At 41.1% G+C, this 21,972-nt stretch overlaps 1 protein-coding gene across 5 annotated transcripts; it reads left to right on the forward strand.

Annotated features, from left to right (window-relative positions):
- The first annotated feature begins 359 nt into the window (after positions 1–359).
- On the forward strand, positions 360–20,646 carry TMEM196 (transmembrane protein 196). Of its 5 annotated transcripts, none has more exons than XM_030010329.2 (5): positions 360–732; positions 13,437–13,493; positions 15,317–15,571; positions 17,443–17,516; positions 19,791–20,646. In XM_030010329.2, exons 1-5 carry the CDS (start codon positions 586–588, stop codon positions 19,795–19,797), a joined length of 540 nt encoding a protein of 179 aa, XP_029866189.1. In that variant the 5' UTR covers positions 360–585; the 3' UTR covers positions 19,798–20,646. The 5 variants fall into 5 exon arrangements, with proteins under 5 accessions (XP_029866189.1, XP_029866193.1, XP_029866187.1 ...); XM_030010327.2 differs by having other exon boundaries at positions 366–750; XM_030010328.2 differs by having other exon boundaries at positions 400–744.
- Positions 20,647–21,972: the final 1,326 nt, after the last annotated feature.

Genomic DNA, 21,972 nt, shown 5'->3' on the forward strand with positions numbered 1-21,972 from the left:
GTCTAGATTCATACATAAATATAGCCGGGGTGGGCTCGCCACACTCCTCTCCCCCCCAGGAAGAGACGGGGGGGGGGGGGGGGGGGGGAGAGAAATAAGAGGGGGGGGTGGATAAAAAAAGAAAAAAAAAATCCCAGTGAGGTCATTTCAATGAGAGCGCAGGAGGCGATCAGACAAGGTCGACTTTTCCGGCGGAGGCGCAGCCCCTGAGGAGCGTGCTGCTGCATACCGACCGCCGCGCTGCCCAGCCGGCCGGCAGCGGCGCCCTGTCCCCGCCGCCGGGCCGGCACCTTGGAGAGCTCCGCGGCGCCGGGGCCGCGCTCGCTGCCGGCGCGGCGCTGCGAGGCTCGGCGGCTGCGCGGCGCGGCGCGGCGCTGCGCGGCGTTCGCGGCGGGGGCCCGGCGGCGCCGGGGCCGCCCCGCCGCCCCTGGGCAGCGCCCGCCGGCCGCGGATGCGGCGCTCCGCCCCGGCTGCCGGCGAAGGAAGAAAAGTTTGGGGGGCGACTTAGGGCCGCGGGAGCGCCGGAGGAGAAGGAGGATGCGCGGTTTCCCCGGCTGAGCGGGAAGGAAGGATGACCGAGGGAGGATGTGCACCAGCAGCCAGATCATCGGGAGCCTCCTGGTGCTCTCCGTGCTGGAGATAGGGTTAGGGGTGTCCAGCGTGGCCGTGGGGGCGGTCAGTTTCAGCCTGGTCCTCACAGAGCATAAACCTCAGCTGGGAGACTCTTCTCCGGTATGGAGCGGGGTGTGTGTACGTTAGCCATTTCACTCTCTCTTTAACTCTTTATGGTGATGATCAGACCGTGTGAAGGCATACCCTTCCCTTCCCTTCCCTTCCCTTCCCTTCCCTTCCCTTCCCTTCCCTTCCCTTCCCTTCCCTTCCCTTCCTTTCCCTTCCCTTCCCTTCCCTTCCCTTCCCTTCCGCGTGTGCATGCTGCGCCGAGAGCCTCGCCGGGTCCATTTCCAATGTGCATGGGGTACGGTCGGCATACGCGTGGGGCGAGGGGGGAGGCACGGAGGGGAGAGATGTATGTGTGTGTTGCAGGGGGAGACCCCTTCTTTCTCAGTCCTTTTCATTTTTCAATTTTGCTGTGAACAATTGAACTTTCTGCAAACCCATTCTCACACCTGGGAAAGCCCGATGCCTCGAGTGGCACACGGGCCATAGCTTACAATCTTTAAATTGACTGTGAGTTTTGCTTTTAAAAAAGAACAGCCCTGTCCCTTATGGCGAGACTGTCAAAAGGTGTTTTAAAATAACGTCAAGGGTACAACAGCTGAGTTCTGAGCTTTTGGAGGAAAAAGAGAAAGAGGAAATGGGAAGGAAAATGAAAGATATGTTCTCATGATTGGGGCACCCCGAGCTTCTTGTAAAATGAACAAAAAAATCAAACACCAATAATGGGTTAATAGAAGCAGCATGTTCATATCACAGAGCATTTCTCACTTCTCAAAAACCTTTCTTATTTTTTCAGTTTGAGATATGCATGTTTCTAGGAAGAATTTTCCTCCAAATGGTTATTTATATTTATGAAACAAAGAGTAGGAAATATTGAGTATTCAGCCTAAACATGAGTGGGCATTTTTGAACTCCAAAGCTGGTTTTCGCCAGCTTGGATTGTACAGCAGTATTTCTAAAAGGATTGTTTGCTTTGCTTGAGATAAGATGATAAATGCAAAACACTCTTGGTTATTCATCAGCGTAATCTCCTGTAATTTATAGATTCATTCTGACAAAGTGCTTTGTGTAATATTCCCACTGTCAATAATTTTTAATTATCGACAACAGTCATAAATATTTTTGGCAGTATATAAACACACACATAATTCTGCACTGCAGAACAGGTAGGTGAGAAATGAGAATGAAGACCAGATAAGATAAGGCAGTGGCCAACAGGTAATGATATAATCAAAATCACTTCAAAGAGGGAGGTTTCTGATCATTGCTGATGAAGAAAAAAGATTACTCAAAAACATGTGTCTATCTGAAGATTTAATGACAGAGGGCAATATTCTGGGTTTCACTGAAGCCAAAGAGTTTTGGCCAGTCAGTGAGATCAGTATTTTATGCAGTGATTGCATTTTGTGACAATGCTATCACAGCTGATACCATTTCATGACAATGCACATTTCCTGCACAACTGCCTCATTCATTTTTATGGTTTCTGTTACCCCAGAGTTTGTACTAGCCATAGATTAAGATCTTCTTGTTGGCTCAAAGGACCTACAATCAAAGCAAGAGACAGATGTAGGATAAAAGGACGTAAGGGAGTATAAAGAAACAACAGACCAAAATTGATTGGTATAACAGGTGGTTGCATTAACACAGCAGCAGTCTGGCTGATTTCAAGCTGTTCGTAGGTAGAGTTTGAGAGAGGAATAAGGCAGAGGACAATGAAGTGATTTTGCAGATGTTTATAGGAAATTCTTCCCATACATGGGTGCAGAGGCATCGAAAGGAACCCCAAGGGACTTGTTTGAAAATGTAACAAGTAGGTGAAGGATGCCCACAACCAAAGCCAGAAGAGACAGGCATCAGCTGCTAGGAACTGAGCAAACAACTGCAGGTTGGGTAGGCAGAGAGAGGCCACAAAGAAACTGTAAAGTGGAAGCAAACAGCTTATGCTTCATGTAGTAGAGGAAAGGAGAAATCACAGAGGTATGCAGGGTGGGGTGACATGGTTATAAAGGCTTACTTCCTTTGCTTTGAACTAAAGATCTTTGGTCTAAATTGTCACCATTATGGCACCCCTCTCTGTACCACTCCAGCCGTTCAAATGTGTCATAGGTTGTGTTCTTCTGACTAGAGGACTAGCAGGTGAGACAGGACAAGAAAGCGGCCAGAGATCTACTGTCCTCCAGGGATGCTTAGGGCCATGGGTAACTAGGTCCAAATTAAAACAACTGGAGAAAGGTTTGTTTGCACAATCCTCAGAATTGTCCTGCTGCAGAAATGGCATAAGATGCCTTTCTGCTCACTGGATCTTACGCTGAGCTCATGTTGCCTGTATTAAAGAATTTGTCTTGCATAAAATTTGTTATTCTTTTTTTTCCAATTCACACTCTTGAATCAAGGTTTCCCTTTGAGAAATGAACATTAAGGACAAGAAAGGGACATTAAAGGAAAAACTAATACTTTGACACATTAGGATGCAAAACACTGGAGTTAAGTTGAACAGTGTCATGTCTCCTGCTGTAATTTACCTGGAAATATACTGAAAGCTTTTGACCCTGTTCTATCCTTTTATGTGGGTGGAACTCAGCAGAGGCTCAAGTTCATAAGGAAGTAGATGAAGATAGCATCACCATGGAAACCCTAACCTGAATTCCTAAAATTTGGGCATCTTAACATCATGCACATTCTATCTCCTATACTCGCCTCCCTATGATGCTTTGCATTTGATGCACATTAGCTTTCTTCTTAAAAGAGTTGTTCTTACTGTTCACTGTCTCCATTCAGCCAGATAATTTACTAACGTACCTAACTTTAAGCATGTGAATCCCACCCATAGGATGAGAAGTACAAGTGAAGTTAAGCATGGGCTGAAGTGCTCTGATCGTTGCATGCCCTGCATTATGTATAAGCAAGCCAGGGAAAGTGGAGTAGACAAGAATGAAGAAATGGAAAGCCTAGATAATGTCTGCATCAAAAATGCATGGAAATGAGAAAACAGTTTCTAAATTTGTTCTCATTGGAGTTGAGCTGGATTAAGATAGTGAGAGTTGTTTAAAAAGTAGCCAAAAGAAAACAACTGAAGGTGTGACTGACTTCTCAAATTATCTGGAGCATGTTCAGATGACTATCCAATTTATTTTACATCATATCCATGGCTGCTAAATTAAATAAATAAATAAATAAATAAAAGGCAGTCAGGAATCTAAGGTGAACGTGTTGTTGATTTCTGGATTTTCTTTCTGTTTGTTGTGACTGTATTGGTATAATCTACTCCACAGGCTGTACTCAGTGTCACCCAGATTTCTTTTTTCCAGAAATTGAGATATATTTCTGAAATCCACCATTCCAGTTCAGTTATATGACGTACTATAGAAATGATCCAACCAATGAGCATGCTGAACCACTAACACTAACATAGCAAGAATGACAACATCCATAGCAAAGGCTTTTGCACAAACAAAAAAAAAATCAGAAGATAATAATTCAAAAAGTACTCAGAGATATTTTTTAAATGGTCACATACTTTCCCATCTATATTTAGAACATAATGGTTGCATCACTATGAGTAGTGACTATATATTCACACACACACACACACGTATATGGCTCTAATTCTCATTTATTCTGTAGTGATGAATAAATTCTTGCTATAAATGAGATCCTCTCAGAGAGAGAGAGAATGAGAGACAAAAGCCACATCTTTAGTCAAATATGCCATCTATCTTCATATGCAAGAGAGATACCTGATGATTCACTTACAGCTATGCCTCTCAAGATTAATAGTTTTTTCCCTTACAAAGACAAATATCTAAATGTATTTCAGAGAGATACATTCTCTGGATGTTGGTTGGTCTGTCTGTCTGTCTGTAGGGGCAGAATTATTTCCATGATTTGTGATTTTAGCACAGTGGTAGTCTTCCTGCATATTAAAAATCTGCATTTATAGTTTGGCTACAGAAATTTGCTCCAAGTTAGCACTTGAAATATTTCATTTCAGTGACTTCTTTTTACCCATGATCTGAAGGAAAAGAAAAAGGGTCAGTCAGTGTGGAACTCTCCCAGAGCAAGAACATCATTTTAGACTGTTAAATCAATGTTGGTGGCCTAAAATTTTAAAACATTAGATTTTACATCTAGTTTTTACTGCTGCCAAGTTTCCTTTGGAAAGAACAGTCAAACTATTTTTTTTTTTTTCAAAAGAACACTAAAAAATTCACATTATTGTTTAGCATGCAGACAAAATGCAGATGTGATCCTACTTTATTTTAACATGTGCATTGCATTTTCATCAAACTGACCATATTTATGGCTGGCTCCTGCTCCTGATGAAACGGATTGCAGCACTGTCAGTGAGCTCAGTGGAAGCTGGAGGGAGTTCTGTACCTATAGATGAGGGAAGGTGTACGAAACGTGGGACCTTCTTGCCTTGCATGGAACCAGGACTATTCACACCAGCTGAGAAGTCTTTCACTAGGTTTTCTTTATCATTCAGACCCTCCAGAAGTATGTTCTGTACCTATGGATGAGGGAGGATGTACCAAGCCTGGGAGCTTCTTGCCTTGCGTGGAAACAGAACAATTCACTCCAGCTGAGAAGTCTTTCAGTAGTTTTTTTTATCATTCAGACAGTCCAGAAGCATAAACCAATCTGGAAGATGGTCTGTCCAAGGGGACTTGTAGATCCTGGGTTGTATTTAAGAGGATCTGTTGAATATAGACTGACTTAAACATATGCTTAAATGTTTTGCTAAGTCTTTAGTTCACCTGCAGGGAATAATCTTTAATTTATTACTTCAGAGACCCACTTCTAAATTTCCTTGCGTGTTTCTAAAAACTATTACCTATTTTTAAAGCACCTCTGCAGGCCTAGAACCCAATGAATGGAAACACTAATCACAGGGACTGGGATAGAATTAAAACTGCTTGAATATGGCTTGAATCAGTGGGAATTGTAGCAGCACCTGAGCTGAAATGACCAAACAGCACACTGCCACCTCAAGGTATTAGCTCAGATTAGACACATTTTAATACTATGTCTCACTTCAAATAGCAAAGCCCCTCCGCTCAGCATGACAGATTTGGTGGGACACAGGGTTAGGTTGTGGCAATGCTGTTACTTCTGGTTCTGCATCTGGATGACTTGTAGCCAGCTAGACATTCCTCTCCCCGCAACCCCTTGCATGGGACACCACCACCATTAGAAGTTTCCATCCCCCTTTTGCAAAGTTTATTGTGTTTCTCTATGGAGGTAACAGGCAAACCTACCACCTAGGCTCGCATTTTTTTTGCCCATTGTAATTTTTTTCTAGTTTGATGCCTTTGTTTTCATGAGTGGATTCTGTGCCCTTTATGGCTGCACTAAGAAAACTTAATCCTTGTCCTGAAATACTGCTTTGAAGAAGAGTTACAATTAGAGGTACCTTGTCTGCTCAGTTCATCCATTAGGGATTTCAGCTTTTTTTCTCATTTGGATGGAGTTGAAGCAATGAGATTATAAAATACAATGGTCCTTTCTAGACATTACTAATTTCACATTTCTGGGTATTCTTATGGCAGTCACATGTTTATACAGTTTTAGTGTAAAACAGATTTTGTGGTTTACCACCTGAAAAGAGTAGACCGAAGGGAAGCTGTTGATTCTGTCTTGATGGTTTATTCTTCCAAGTAGAGGATTATTTGAATAGGTATGATATGCTTGCATTTTCACTGTGTTGTATTCAAATTTGGAATAATTTCCCTTCCTCTATTTCATCAGATACATATGGATGACCCAGAACATGGGAGGGCTTTCCACAGAGTGTGTGTAGTTTAGGCTGCTTCTTTGTCACAAACAATAACTAGGGATCAAGCAGTCCTTATATTCAACAGGTTTTCTCCACGATCTTCTTCAGCCTCTCTCCAGAAAGATTTTTCCATAGATAGTTTTCATTTTCTCAATGGAATTACACTCACTATTGTTTTTGCCTCCTCAAAACAGAAGAAAGAAAGGTTTCTTAGCTTCAATATATAAAATAAAAATAGTTCCTTTTCTTCTGCATGATGGAAACCAACAAATCTTTGGCTCTCTGCAGATACAACTAAAACTGAATCTTTTTTTTCAGACTACCAGTAAGAAAGCCCCCTTTTTCCAGGAGAAAGTGAAAGAGGCCAAGTCTTTTGTTCCAGGAAATATGAAATAGGGATAGATCCAAACCACAGAACTTGAATCTAAATTGAGATTTCAGTCTTCTTACCAAAATTTCTGGGTGTTTGGATCTGAGGTTTTCGTTTCAAGCCCATATTTAATATAAAGTAAATTAAAGCAGGCTCAAAATAAACATTCTCCTTTTCTGGGAGGTCTTTGGTTCTTTATTCCAAAGTTCAACAGACCAAAAGAGAGATTTTCAAATATGCATATTGAACATAAGCAGGCACGGCTGCAGGGTGAATAGCAAAGTCTCCACAGACAAATAGACACTACTGCATCACCTTGCAATGACACTAGTGTTATCAGAGGGACTCTGACTCTGCTAGGTCCCTGGCAAATCTTCACTGAGAGGGGGACTGAGGCACCCACAGCCTACTGAGTCACTAAGTAGCTTTTGTGCTTTATAGTACCTTTCTTTGGACTTTTTATCAATCACCCAAGAGCGGTTCTGCCCCTATCTATCGTTGGATGATACATTCAATCCCTGCCTCCTCTGCTAGTCTTGACATGAAACATCATGTATCATAGGAGGTATGAATAAGTCTGCAACCAAAAGTAACCCCAGAAGCACTGGGAATTGGTTGGAAGTAGTGATCTATGTAGGTTTTTAAGTAAGATTTTGGATCTTTCAGCCTTTTATGATTTTTCTGATGAATAATATTTAAAACAAAAGTCCAACAGTGAAACATCTGTTTCAACAAGTCCCAGCTGAAGGTCCTTCTCTAGCTCCCAGGGCATTTTGGAGGGCTTATTAATTTAGCTTATCCTCCATGAAATGTTTTAGCCTTATTCTCAGCATGAACTGTGAACACTTCAACAATTGATCATTCCTTATAAGGAGCTTATCTTCAACAATACATTTCTTTTCCACTCCTGATTTATTGTATTTTCAGTGTAAGTGTGTTAACCTTAACTTACTTCAGGTTTGACATGGTTAGAAAATGTAACTACATTTAAAGAGTCCAAGAGGTTGCTAAAAATCGACTGAGGATAATCAATGATTAAGTAGAAAGGAGCAAGTCCTCACCATGACAGTATTAGTTAGTCATGAGTAAACTGTAGTCCAGAGTAGCTCAACAGTTACAAGCCAAGTTTAACTGGTATGATATAGTGACATGAAGATGAAGTCTTTCAGGGTAGCCAGGAATAGACAGAGAGTGGCAAGACAACACAGCCCCTGGTGGCTGTATTCCAGTTGGCAGTATGATAAAATAGAATAGTTCAAAATTAAAAGACAAACAGGAACAAACATAGGAAATTCCTTTTGAGTCTGATTTGTACTCACATCCTTTTTCTGGTACAAAGAGCTAGTGTAGTTTCTCCCATCTACTTTTCGCTACTGCTGATCACAACACTGAGACATCAAAAATTTTACAGGAAATTACTATAGCATCAACAAAAAAAATTCCCGAGTCCCTAGCTATTCTATCAAAAAAGCAATGATCAGAATCAATCACATAATGTCCCACTAACTTCCTAACCTTTCTAGAGATCTCCACATTGAGAAGCCTGGCTAAGGCAACTCTGCATGAGCAGTGTTCCTGAGCCCCAGGTATTGTTAATATTCTCTCTGTAAAGCAGGTTTCCACTGCTTCCAGTGAATCAGAAGCCTCTGTAGCCTCAGAAGAGAGTGGTAAACTTGGCTGATCATTTTCAAAGCTTTGCACGAAGTTTAATTGCCTGACACTGTGGCTCAAATTCATCCATTAGTTTTAATAGCAAAATGCCTGCTGTCATAAATAAATAACCATACTGGGTTTTGGGCAAGCCTTTTCTCTGTGAATGTAACACACTGACATCTAAAAAAACCACCCAAATAATATTAATCCTTTGCTACTGTCCAAGTGCTTTTCTTCCAAGGTTTTTAACATGTTCAGGCACACTAGTGCATTCAGCTTCACCACTTGTTTGTCTCATAGTCACACAGATTATAAAACTTTGGCATGACCTTCTCAAGCTAACACAGAAGAACATGGAAGAACCAGGAATACCCAACTCCTCTGAGTTAGAATAGAATAGAATAGAACAGAATAGAATAATTTCAGTTAGTTTTCTGTTGAGTTCTTTAACTACAGGACACCTTATTCCTTGCATATATGTATAAATATTGTAGATGTACAGAGAGAGAAAATACATACAGAGTACATACACAGACCCTGACACAATACAATATTATCATAGAATCATAGAATATCTCAAGTTGGAAGGGACCCATAAGGATCATTGAGTCCAACTCCCTGCTCCTCGCAGGACTACTTAAAAATAAACCATATGACTAAGAGCATCACCCAGACGCTCCTTGAACTCTGACAGGCTTGGTGCTATGACCACTTCCCTGGGGAGGCTGTTCCAGTGACCAACCACCCTCTCGGAAAGAATCTTTTCTTAATGTCTAATCTGAACTTCCCCTGACGCAGCTTCATACCATTTCCATGTGTCCTATCACTGGTCACCAGAGAGAGGAGATCTGCACCTCCCCCTCCACTGCCCTCCTTGAGGAAGTTGTAGGCTGCGATGAGGTCACCCCTCAGCCTTCTCTTCTCCAAGCTGAACAAACCAAGTGACCTCAGCCACTCCTCGTACGTCTTGCCCTTGAGACCTTTCACCACCTTGGTCACCTTCCTCTGGACACACTCTAACAGTTTGATGTCCTTCTTATATTGAGGCACCCAAAACTGCACACAGTACTTTAGGTGGGGCTGGAGTAGTGCAGTGTAGAGTGGGACAATCACCTCCCTCAACCGGCTAGCTATGCTGTGCTTGATGCACCCCAGGACATGGTTGGCCCTTTTGGCTGCCAGGGCACACTGTTGACTCATATTCAACTTGCTATCAAGCCAGACCCCCAGGTCTTTTTCCGTGGGGCTGCTCTCCAGCCTCTTGTCCCTCAATATTTATGTATAACCAGGATTACCTCATCCTAGGTGCAGAATCCAGCACTTGCTCTTGTTACATTTCATATCATTGGTGATTGCCCAGCTCTCTAGTCTATCTAGATCTTTCTGTAAGGCCTCTCTACCCTCGAGGGAGTCCACAGCTCCTCCTAATTTAGTATCATCGGCAAATTTACTTAATGTACATTCATCTCCTGCATCCAGGTCTTTACTCCAGGTAGTCCCTCAGATACTTTAACAACTATGGAATACAGTAGTCACCCCTTGTTTTTGAGGGGCCAGTACCTTAGGGATGGCTGATAGCTCATTCACTATTCTTTGGATTTCAACTGGGAAATACATTAGGTAATATATATGTATATGGCACTACATAAATGTAGTTTGGAAGGGTGTGTGTCCTGTCCTTGAAAAACAGTAAAGAACAGCAGAACTACCCGAACTGGTAGGTTCTAATGCTGAGTGAATCTGTAATTTACTTGTTGCTCCTTTGGTCACTTGCAAGGTTAATATAACTTGTTCATTGCATTCCCTTCTGGCTAGCAAAGACTGTACAATGGAAATAGTGTGATGGGTTGACCCTGGCTGGTTGCCAGGTGCCCACCAAAGCCGTTCTATCACTCCCCCTCCTCAACTGGACAGGGGAGAGAAAATATAACAAAGAGCTTGTGGGTCGAGATAAGGACAGGAGAGATCACTCACCACTTACTGTCACAGGCAAAACAGACTCAACTTGGGGAAAATTAACTCACTTTATTACAAATCAACCAGAGTAGGGTAATGAGAAAGAAAACCGAATCTCAGAACACCTTCCCTCCACCCCTCCCTTCTTCCCGGGCACAACTTTACTCCCGGCTTCTCTACCAACCCCCCCCAGCGGCACAGGGGGACGGGGAATGGGGTTTACGGTCAGTTCATCACACGTTGTTTTCTGCCGCTTCATCCTCCTCAGGGGGAGGACTCATCACACTCTTCCCTGCTCCAGCGTGGGGTCCCACCCACGGGAGACAGTCCTCCACGAACTTCTCCAACGTGGGCCCTTCCCACGGGCTGCAGTTCTTCACGAACTGCTCCAGCATGGGTCCTTTCCACGGTGTGCAGTCCTTCAGGAGCACACTGCTCCAGCGTGGGTCCCCCACGGGGTCACAAGTCCTGCCAGAAAACCTGCTCCAGCATGGACTGCTCTCTCCACAGATCCGCAGGTCCTGCCAGGAACCTGCTCCAGCGCAGGGTTCCCACGGGGTCACAGCCTCCTTCGGGAACCCACCTGCTCCAGCGTGGGGTCCTCCACGGGCTACAGGTGGATATCTGCTCCACCGTGGACCTCCATGGACTGCAGGGGGACAGCCTGCCTCACCATGGTCTTCCCCACGGGCTGCAGGGGAATCTCTGCTCCGGCGCCTGGAGCATCTCCTCCCCCTCCTTCTTCACTGACCTTGGTGTCCGCAGGGTTGTTTCTCTTACATGTTCTCACTCCTCTCTCCGGCTGCCGAATCTGCCTGTCCCAACCTTTTTTTCCTTCTTAAAAATGTTATCACAGAGGCGTTACCACTATCACTGATTGGCTCGGCCTTGGCCAGCGGCGGGTCCGTCTTAGAGCCGGCTGGTATTGGCTCTCTCTCTCGAACATAGGGGAAGCTTCCAGCAACTTCTTACAGAAGCCACCCCTGTAACACCCCCCCTGCTACCAAAACCTTGCCACACAAAACCAATACAAATAGAAAGTCTTCTTCAATTGAAATCAATGGTAAAAAAATCCATTGACTCTAATAAGAGCAGAATTAGAGCATTCTTGAAAAAAATGGGTGACCTATTCTTTCAGCTTTGAAGGTATATTATCAAACCCCCAGCTTTTTAAACTAGCTAACATACACTTGTTACAAGTTGAAACTATCTTTGATGGTATCTTCCAGATTCTTTCTGTAAGCTTTCCAGAACTCATGAATTTTTCTTTATACAAAATTTTCCTTTCAATTCTATTCAAACATTACAGAGAGAAATTATATTATTAATCTCCTTTATCAAATATTACTGAATAGAACTTAATTACAGTGATTCTTTTTTTGAGGTTTCTGCATTAATTTTGAGAAATACAAAACACTACATGTGAAGATCTGAAGCATGCCTTCAGCCGAAGGCAATCTGCAATGACAGGACTGGGAGTGAAATTCCAAAACTTCACAGAAAGCCTGAGTAAAAACTTAAAAGGCAGGTGTGTGAGTTCTGAGCTGCAATCTCCTCTGCCTGTGGGAAAGGGGCAGAAGGAGCCCTACCCATTGGTTTTTCGATTGTTATTCCAATGGGTGAGCTCTAGTAGCAATTACCAGTTGTATGTCTTAGTATGTCATGAGCCATTCAGCTCCATGGTCTACATGACCCAGCCCCTTCCATAATCAGATTGGTATTAAGTCCACATCCCATGCTTAGTGTAGAGGTTAACACAGACCCTGAATGCTGTATAGAAACTAGGGTGGGTTTTTTGTTTGGTTTGGGTCTTTTTTTTTCCATTTCTTATGTAACAGCCAGGTCTGTTCTGTGATTTAATCCTAAATCAAGGTCAAGCAGAGCCTTTTGCTAGGAATACCATCTCAGTGCAAAAAGGATGTGGAAAAATCCAGTTTAAAACCTACTGAATTACTTCCCAATAGGAGTGTAGGGTTAGCTTTACTGAAAATAAGCAGCATAGATTTCTTAATAAAGGAGTTTATGAGGTATGGGAGGTATCAAAGAAATCTTTTGATAGTATTACAAACACCTGGAGAAAGCTCTATTGCTTTCATACAACTGTTGTAGTTCCTACCATGACTGCTCCCTCAGGGACTATTCACCATTTCCCTGGTTCAACTTTTTTGTAGGAGAAAAGAGAGACATCAGAGAACATCATCAGTCTTTGATGCAGGTCACTAAAAAGCATCAACATCTATTCATATCAGCTGGTAGGGGGTGTTCCTGGTGTTGTTAATTAGTTGTTACCTAATGCATGATGTGACAATTAGCAGATCAGTTTGTGAAAGGGAACTAAATGAAAAAAGTACAGATACCTTCATGGGCTCTCTTGCAAAGCGGGCTATCTAGAATCTGAAACAGATTTTCCTGCATGCTCAGTGTAGCCACACCAACAGATGTGCTTGTATTTACACCTGCACCCACAGAGGTGACTGAATTGCATTCTTGCCCAGAGTTCCACTGTCTTGAGGACAGCAATCCATGTATGATCCCTCAGTGGTTCAGAGAGTAGGATCAGGGCATTAAGTACCTCAGCTATGCTTGAAAGTAGATGATTTGGACCACTGACTACTACCTTGCTAAATTTTTCTGAGGAAAAAAAGTAAAAAGGCCTCTTTTGCTTTCAACATTAGGGGTTTTTTTTTTTCATGTTTTGTTTACCCAAGCTATGCTTAAAATTTTGTTTACCCAAGCAGCTTAAAAGTAGGATTATTTATTTTTTCTTTTTTTTATGAGTAGTCATCCTCAGTCTGACCTCTCATTCCAGTTTCTTCTTCTTGGATAAGCGTGCTTATGGTTGAGTTATAACTTCCTGAAAGATAAGGTCTGTGATAAAAATGATGACAATTGTAACCATTGCCTAACCTACTGTTGTGGTCACAACTACAGCAACACAGCAGGATTTAAACTTGAGACCTTAAATGATGAAATAATTGTGGGGTTTTTTTTTCTTTGCAGTTTCTGCTTTGTGGCATATGTGGAATATTGTGCGCCAAAAAGAAATCTGGACTTGTTGTAAGTTTTTCCACTGCATATATAATACATAAGTATTGGAAAGGCATACTTACCCAACTTAAACTCCTTACTGGGGTCTTTCTGTGTCCAAGTGTTTCTGATAAAAAGTCAGTAAAAATTATTGCAAGTCAGCAGTCCAAAAAAGCAATCAGCACTTTGGGTTAATCAAGTAAAACAAGGCAGCTCTGAAATGGCCTACTTAGGTCATATCTATTTAAGCCATGCATCCTTATTCATCCCTGCCTGGATAAATTTGGATGGAAAACCTCCTGACACAAATTTATGCCAAGTCAATAAAAAGTTCCCCAATAATGTCACTGGATTGTGTCTTCTCTCCTTCAAAAACAAACACTGGGCTCCCATGTCAATGAGGCTGCTGACCAAGTTTGATTCTAGATATCATAGCTGTTCACTGTTTTAATAAGTTCTTTTTGCAATCAGAATCACGTATAAGCCAGTTTTAAAGTGATGGTGGATATTTTCTGTCTCTTCTAAGAATCAGAAGTACAGCCATTTTTCTGACTGCAGCAAAATGCTGTTATTACTACTCAAGTCGTAGCAGAACTTCATGTTCAAGACATGATCCAATTGTAAGTGATAATGTCTGGCTTAATTTTCTGTCAGCTTGATTATTCTGCCATATACAGATGGGAAGTCACATAAGTGTGAAGGGACTCAAGATTTCTCTCAGATTATTGTTGAATATCAATGAGTTATCCTAAACCCTGTTACAATTAGAGTCTCATTTCTTAAAGCATATGGACCATAATCAGTTTCTAAAAGTTGTCTGTTCTGGTGGTCTCATAGAACAGTCAGCTCCCAGTGGACTGCATCATATAGCCTGAATGCCACATTCCTGATGATGAAATTCTCATCATGTGTACAGAAGTGGTCTGTAAGGCTCCATAAATTGTTTTTACCACAGTAGATAAGTACTTATGCAAAGCCGTATTGAGTAACATCAAAGGCCCATCTAGGTCAACATCTGACAGACCAGCAGTATCAAGGGAAGTGAATAAGACAATAATTTAGCAGTGTCTTCATAATAATGTCTTTTGCCCTGGAGTCATTTGTGGCTCAAGGACATCCTGAATCGGGGCGGCATCTTTGTGATTAAACTGATAGGAGGTCTTTAAATGTCTCATCAATTGCAGCCTGTTTCACATCCTTCTTAAGTTCCCAGAAATATTTTAACCAAGTTAATAACAAACAAACAAACAAACATATAGTCACCACACTGACCTGTAGAGCTGCATCACAGATTTCTTTGTTGTTTCTATTGCTTCTTTGTCCAGCGCATTCACGTTGAACACTTTCGAAGTCCCCACAAAAGCTGTAGAATGCCTCCAAACTGCTGTCTGACTGAACAAACTAGAATTGAACAGGAGACAGAGTCAGAGGGCACACAAAGCAAGAGAGATTCACTGCAAATATGAGGCGTTCACTCCTGAGGAGTGGTGAGAAACTGCACAATAGAAATTTACAACATATACTGTCATGTTACTGGTTTAAGTAAAATGCTGCAAATCAGAAGATTTGTGTCCTAGTAGTTCTTCCATTGACTAGCTTTTAACATGACCAACTCATTCTACCCAACTTGATCTTACATGCAACATCAGTCTCAACTCTTGTACACCAGAAGGTATTGTATTCCCTTGGAGCTCTGTGGGAGCTGAGAGAGTTAAAAATTAGTGTCTGTGCAGTGTTTTGTATTCCATGATGCTATGGAAGCATTGAACTATGGTTAGTCTCATTTTTTATATGAATGAATCTGTCTCTGAAAGATGTTACTGTGACATAACCTCTCTTGTCTTTCCTGACAGATGATACTTTTTTCTGCCTGTTGCATCTGTGGACTAATCGGAGGAATCTTAAATTTTCAATTTCTTCGTGCTCTGACAAAGAAGTCGTCTGCCCTCTATTCTTTGCATCTTGCCTCCATGTCTCTTGCATGCATTGGAATTGGTGGTTGCACCCTTTCTTCATGGCTCACTTGTCGGCTAGCCAGCTATGAACAAAGGCGAATGTTCTCAGAAAGAGAACATTCATTGCATCACTCCCATGAAATGGCAGAAAAAGTGAGTTGTGTGTCCTCCCTTATTTGTTCTGCTTCTCCTAAAATGCTACTGTATGTGTTAATGTTTACAGTTGGCAAGAGATGTATTCAGTTTTCAGTTTTATATGAGAAAGAGCTTCTGGGAAATGAAATGCTGCCATTCTGTGTACGCTTTATTATGTTGCATTATATTGAGCTATTTTTAGGTACTGTATATTTGCAGTACATCCATTTCAATGAAGTACATCCATTTTCAACATAATTCCATTGTATAGCTATTCAAGGGCTTAGCTGCTAAATATAGCACTTCATAAATAATTGGAAGCCTTATTAATATGGATTATCATGTATTGTACTATGAAAAGGCACAGAATGCTTTCTGTAACCACATCATTGCATGCTTCCAGGATTTAATCAATTTCTTCCTCTCCCAAGTACTCAGCTTATAAAGTAGGTTATTTAAACACAAAAGCCACAGTTCACAAACCTAGATGACTAAACCTAAGCACCTAAGGCCATATTTAGACACCTAAATGAAACTGGTCTGATTTGCTGCAGCACTGAGCATTTACTGCCTTTCTCTGTTAAAAGGAAGCTTAACAAGGCATCTAGGTCTATGTTTAGGTGCCGAAACTTAAGCTCTTGCAGTTGAGCACATAGGACCAAAAGAATTAATTGAATAGAATTCTTGAAATCAGCATGGGATTTACAGATCTGATTAACATTTGAGGAGTAAAATGTTCACTGACATCCTGCGCTTTACATTTGGACTTCATACCCAATGTCTTTCATTTGAGAAATTAGTAGAGAAAGGAACAAAAGTCAAGTGGACTGCCCATCTAAAGCTCCATGTGCAAGTTTTGCATTACAACTGTAAAAGTTCAACGGTCTGTACCATATCTACTGAGACCTCTGAACAGCAGAGCGAGGATTAATTCACTCAGACTGTAGAATGTTTTCAGATTCCCTGACAAAACATGATATAGCAGTTAATTGTCCATTAAGTAAAAATTACTTGTCACTATTCTTTAGTTTCTTAACTGAGATGAGACTCCAAGTAGAAATATAGACTGAATTCACCTTAGACTATGTTTGAAATGTGTTTTAAAAAGTTAAATAGTACAGGTTACAACAGTAACATGAAGCAGGGTGATAAAATCAAGAGAAGAGATACATTTCTCCCTCTCATTTTAAAATGAAGCTGAATTCTGATGAGCTATGTAGGCAAGTATGAGCATGGTCTTGCAGATGATAGGCTAGATCTTGCCTGTCAAAGAGGCTCTTGCCTCATCAAGGACAAAGATGAAGCCCCTTTGAGAGAAGAAGAGATGGCCTGGGAAGGAAAACTTTTCAAAATACAAACACCTGCCAACCCTATCAATTGGTTTGGGCTGAAGATGACCATGTGTAGCAGTAGTTCACTGCCTCCTTTCCTGGCCTGTTGACCTACTGAGCTTTTAGAGACTTAGCAGTGAGGACTGTCAGATGCCCACTTATCTTGGGTGAGGGGCCAAGATGCATGTGCAGAGCAACCCTATTGCACATGCTCAGCGAATGTGGGATGTGCCCCACCGATGGTGGACTCCCTGCATGTGTGTTGTAGAATCAAGTATGCATGCATAGATGGTCTGATCTGGGACTTCTTAGACCTACAGCCTGTGGACTGCCTTCTGCTGGCAGGTTTGAGTACATTAGCTCAAGGCATGCCCCTAAAAAATAATGAAGGCTACTGAAAAACTTACATTAAATTAGGCCCTGATTTAGAAAATAGCTTTAAAGTGTTTCATATATAAGACTATTTTGTATATTTATACTGATATACAGTAATATAGACATGTACTGCATGTGCATTTTTGTGCTATATTTATTGTATAATTGTTATATTTATATTAGAGATTGAGGGGTATTGAAATAACCGACCTGCCCAGCTGCCCGGTGGTTCCCCCGACACCAGAGTTACCTCCAAGGTACGCTGAACACTAGGGAGCTACCATGTTGTTATGTCACTTCAGGAAGGGCCACCTCTAAGAGGAAGTCATAGTTTCAGCTAATCAAAGTTGGCTGATGCTGTGATGTCACTCTGAGTCAGGAATGGTGCTTCCAGGTAGTGACATAATTCTACGTGGTGAACGCTGCAATCTGGAAGTAAGTTGAGTATTTAAAATATTCACCCTAGTTATAGACATCCAAATGCTCCTATTTGGATGTTGCCACCATTGACTCACTCTGCTTCTAATCTGTGTGCTCCTTCATTTCTTGAATTCAGCAACATTTTTTTATTTATTAATACTTTTATTTTTGAAAATAGAAATATTGGGGAAAATAAATGGTTTTCAATATTTTCTGAAACTATGATGATATTCTAATAGCTGATGTCTGCAGTGATTCAAGTGATAAAGCTGACAAAAGGAAATTTACACTCACTCATGAGTAGCCTTCTGACAGTGGTTGACTGATAGTTAATATTAAACGTCTTTAGTATTCTTGGTCCCTTTCCCAGCTGACTGATATCTTCAGCGTAGATCCAACAAAGGGTTTAGGCACCTACAAACAGGCAAAATGTAGTGCTTTGTTTCAGAGCAGACAACCCCCAAACTGGGATCCAGAGTCCAGTGTTAGGCATGCCTGTTCCTCCTCAGTATATGAGGAGAATAAGGCACCATACAAAAGCATCCAACACCATCACCTGCCAAATGGATAGTAGAAAATGCTCAAAATTCAGTAAGTTTACAGACCTTATTTTCTCTGAAGCTCACGCTCGATTCAGGAGTATTAATTGGCAAGGCTACTTGGTTTGGTGGCTCTAAGTTTACTTTGTAGAGAGAAATAGGATATCCTTCCTTTGAAAAACTGTGCAGGGAACAATTGTCTTGTGATCTACTTTAAAATGTAGCTGGTAACACCTGAGAGAGGAGGCATTCTGAGTTCTGGTCTCTGCCTTGCAAACTATTTATAAATCAAATATTGTGGATTAAAAGAAGAGAGAGAAAGAGTCAGACTAGGAATAAAGACCAGGTCCCAGAATTTTCTTCTCTTTACCAAGAATGTCAGCTACTATGTTATAGAGTCAGGCTCACTCTTTCTGTCTTTCTCTATCTAGCCCAATGAATCTTCCTTTACTTTCTTCATAGAAATTTCCACAAGAAGGGGGACAAACAAATCCCTTTCCTTCCACATTTTCTCCAAAGTGTAACTAGGGGGTAGAAGAGATGAATTTAATCTTTCCATGCAGAGAAAAGCTTCTGGTTCTTCTGCAAATATTTTAGAACTAGCCTAACAGTGGCACCTCTACCTGAATTTTAAAAAGAATAGCCCAAACTCCTTTTTTATGTGTGCCCATTCCTCTTGGCATAGCTGGATATTCTCTGGGATCTGTCATTGGACATAAGCAGCAGGTCACTTCACTTCTGCATCTGGATTCAATTTGGTATGAAATAGGCCTAGGACTGCTCAGAATAAGGCCATTCTGAGCATAAACTCTATGTGGCTTTGCAGCCTTGAAGGTCAGAGAACTGCTTAATTAATGTAGCCATCTCCAGGTTTAGACAGCTGCTAAGTAGGTATAGTTTGGATTGCAATTTGAGAATTAGAAAATCTAACTCCAAACAAATCTTGGTTTAGGTACTTTAGGATTCTGACTCATGATCAGGTCAGTTTACTCCAGGATGACTCATCTGCCACTTGAGTAGCAATTGCTGAACTGCTAAAAACTGGCATATTAAGGGAAAACCAAAATCAGTCCCATCCCAAGGCAAGCAGTCAAAACCCTTACATTCTGTTTGGATCTAGGCCTACTTCCCAAATGTCTATTCCAGCTAGCAACAAATGGCATCTGTTTGTAGCATGTCAGCACAGAAAAAAGTTTGAATGGAAACAAAGATTTAATTACCATCTTGTTCCTTTGTAGATTACCACACAAGCTTGAGTTGATGCACTTTCAAAGGACAATGTCACAAAACTTGCATAGATGCCATCAATGCTATATATGTTGTCTGAGAGTGTTGTCCAACTCAATCAGTATCAATGAGTCTATCAGCTTTCAAATGTACTTAATTTACATAGGAAGAAATGTGATTTCTTTTTTTTTAGTGAGGTTTATCAAGCCAAATAAAAAATGTAAAGTTTTTCTGAATGTTTGAAATTCAGAGTTTGTTAAATTTTTATTACAACCTTAGTTAACTGAATTTCAAATACCATAAAATAATTGTAATTTTAATCAGTGTTTTCTATTCTTGTTCTAGGAAATGACAGACAACCTAAGCAATGGTGGCCCACACCTGATTTATAATGGAAGTGTATATTAAGAGATTTTAAAAAGTCATGGAAAGAAGAGGTTTTAGAATTTTCTTCAGGAAAAAAATAGACTCCAAGAAACTGAGAAAATGGAACTATCTTAGCTTTTATGGCTCAAATGTCACAACTGCAGAACAGCACAGTTGCATTTCCCTTTTAGAAACACGTTCAAAACCTGTCTTCTAAACATTTTGCGGATATACAATATTTATTCACTTCCTGGCTACTCTCTTTTGGTTTTTTGTCTGAATAACTTTTCAGAATTGTAATAGTATTTGAAATAGACTTCTCAAGACTCTTCTTCTCATGAAGATGCAAAACCCAGAAAAAAATAATTAAACTGGACCACATTTAGCCTGGTCACAGGATTCCTAAAGAGAAGAGAAGAGGGCAGAGGAAGGATGGCTGAGGGGAATTTTTTTCTCCTCCCCACTTTTAGCAGCATCTGGTGTAATATGATGGCTTCAGTTCATGTGGCATGGTACCAGCAATGCATCTGCACAGTCCCCCTCCCTACACTGCGAATGCATCCAGCCTCAGTTTTCCCAGTAGATCGTATCAAAAGAGAGTGCAAATTACTCTTCCAAAAGGCTCCCATTTCACATTCAGAGTGTAAATGAACAGTGTGCTGAAAACAACACCAATGTCTTTGTTTTGAAAGACAGAATGCTCAAAGAACGCCATAAATCAAAACCTCAACAATGCCTTGTTGTAAAGAAATTGTAAATATTTCCAATTTGTGAATGAAGTATATTTCGTAATTTGTTCATAAAAGATGACAAATAAAATTAAATCTAAATCAGAGATTTTAGAGAGATATTTTGGAGTTTTTTCTTGTTAGAAAGATCTTGCAAAGCTGAACCATCACGCTTGCAGTTTTGCACAACACATTGAAGGGTTCTTAAAGGGGTGAAGCAAGCTCAGAAAGAAGAAAAACGAATGCTGAACAGAGGCATGGTCTAGGTCAGAACACACTGGGAATTCTGCACACCCACAATAGTTTGGGGTCTGTTAAAGTGGTGTGTATGTTAAGGCAGCAGTTTTAACTGACCCCAAACTTTATTGTAAGACCTACTGGCTCATATAGCCATGAAAAATGGAAGACGTAATCTGTAATAGAACATATACAGCATAATATTCATATAAAATATTCATATAAAATCTTTCATTATTCCATAGTGAGTCTATCACTGTGCTGTGAAGCCCAGCACTTCAACATGAGTTTGAGATGTGAGCATTATTGATGACCGGCAACATTCGGTGTTTTATACCTATGTTCCCAGACACATGTGAATAGAACCTTCTTCAAGCCATGCCATAAAAACCTCTAGAAATAGAAATTACATTAAATTGTTTTGTGAATCTATATGGTATAAAATAATCTTTAATCCAATTATTTTAGGATTGTCTAAGTCTGTAAGGGAGTTTCCTGTCTAATTACAACATACAAAACATCTTCACTGTGATGTAAGTCTCTCCCTTAAACTTCATGCAAATTAGTTGGATGGTTAAGCTTGTGAGTCAAAAAATGGTCGACCTTATAAGGCTTCTCTTCACTTACCTACTGTCTCAAAGGATATAAATGTGGTCATAGCAAAAGAATTAGGTGTTAAGGCATCCCTGCTCAAGGAAAGTGATTCCCTTCCCAGGTCCTACCAGCCTTTAGACTGTCTCCCCTACTACATTCCCGCTTGTTTAGGCTGTTTATAGGTGCCACTGCCTCTTCAGCTTGATGCTCCTCTTCCTCAGCAGTAGGAAACATGGGATATATCTGTCTCCAGTATGTGCCCCTTCTGGGAGCACTTTTGCTGCAGCTCTGGAGACAACCTGTCAAGGCAGGACTACCATCTAAATGGGCTGCAGAGTTTCATACAGGTTGAAGAAATCTACACTGGATGTAGAACCAGAGGTCATTCTGTAAGATTGCCTTCCTCATTGCACCAGTAAAAAGCCTGTAAAAGGGCCTTATCAAAGAAAAGCAAAAGTAAAATAAAAAATGACTCAAAAATCTACGTCAGAAGTACCGGGCTGAGGTTCATCACTAGCTCTGTAGGACAACTGTAAAAACATGGTTCGTACAGAGGTATCTTGTGACACCTCAGGACTAGGAATGGTAGTTTCAGAGAGTGG

The sequence above is a fragment of the Aquila chrysaetos genome, chromosome 3 (genome assembly GCF_900496995.4).
Source record: "Aquila chrysaetos chrysaetos chromosome 3, bAquChr1.4, whole genome shotgun sequence".
NCBI lineage: Eukaryota > Metazoa > Chordata > Aves > Accipitriformes > Accipitridae > Aquila > Aquila chrysaetos.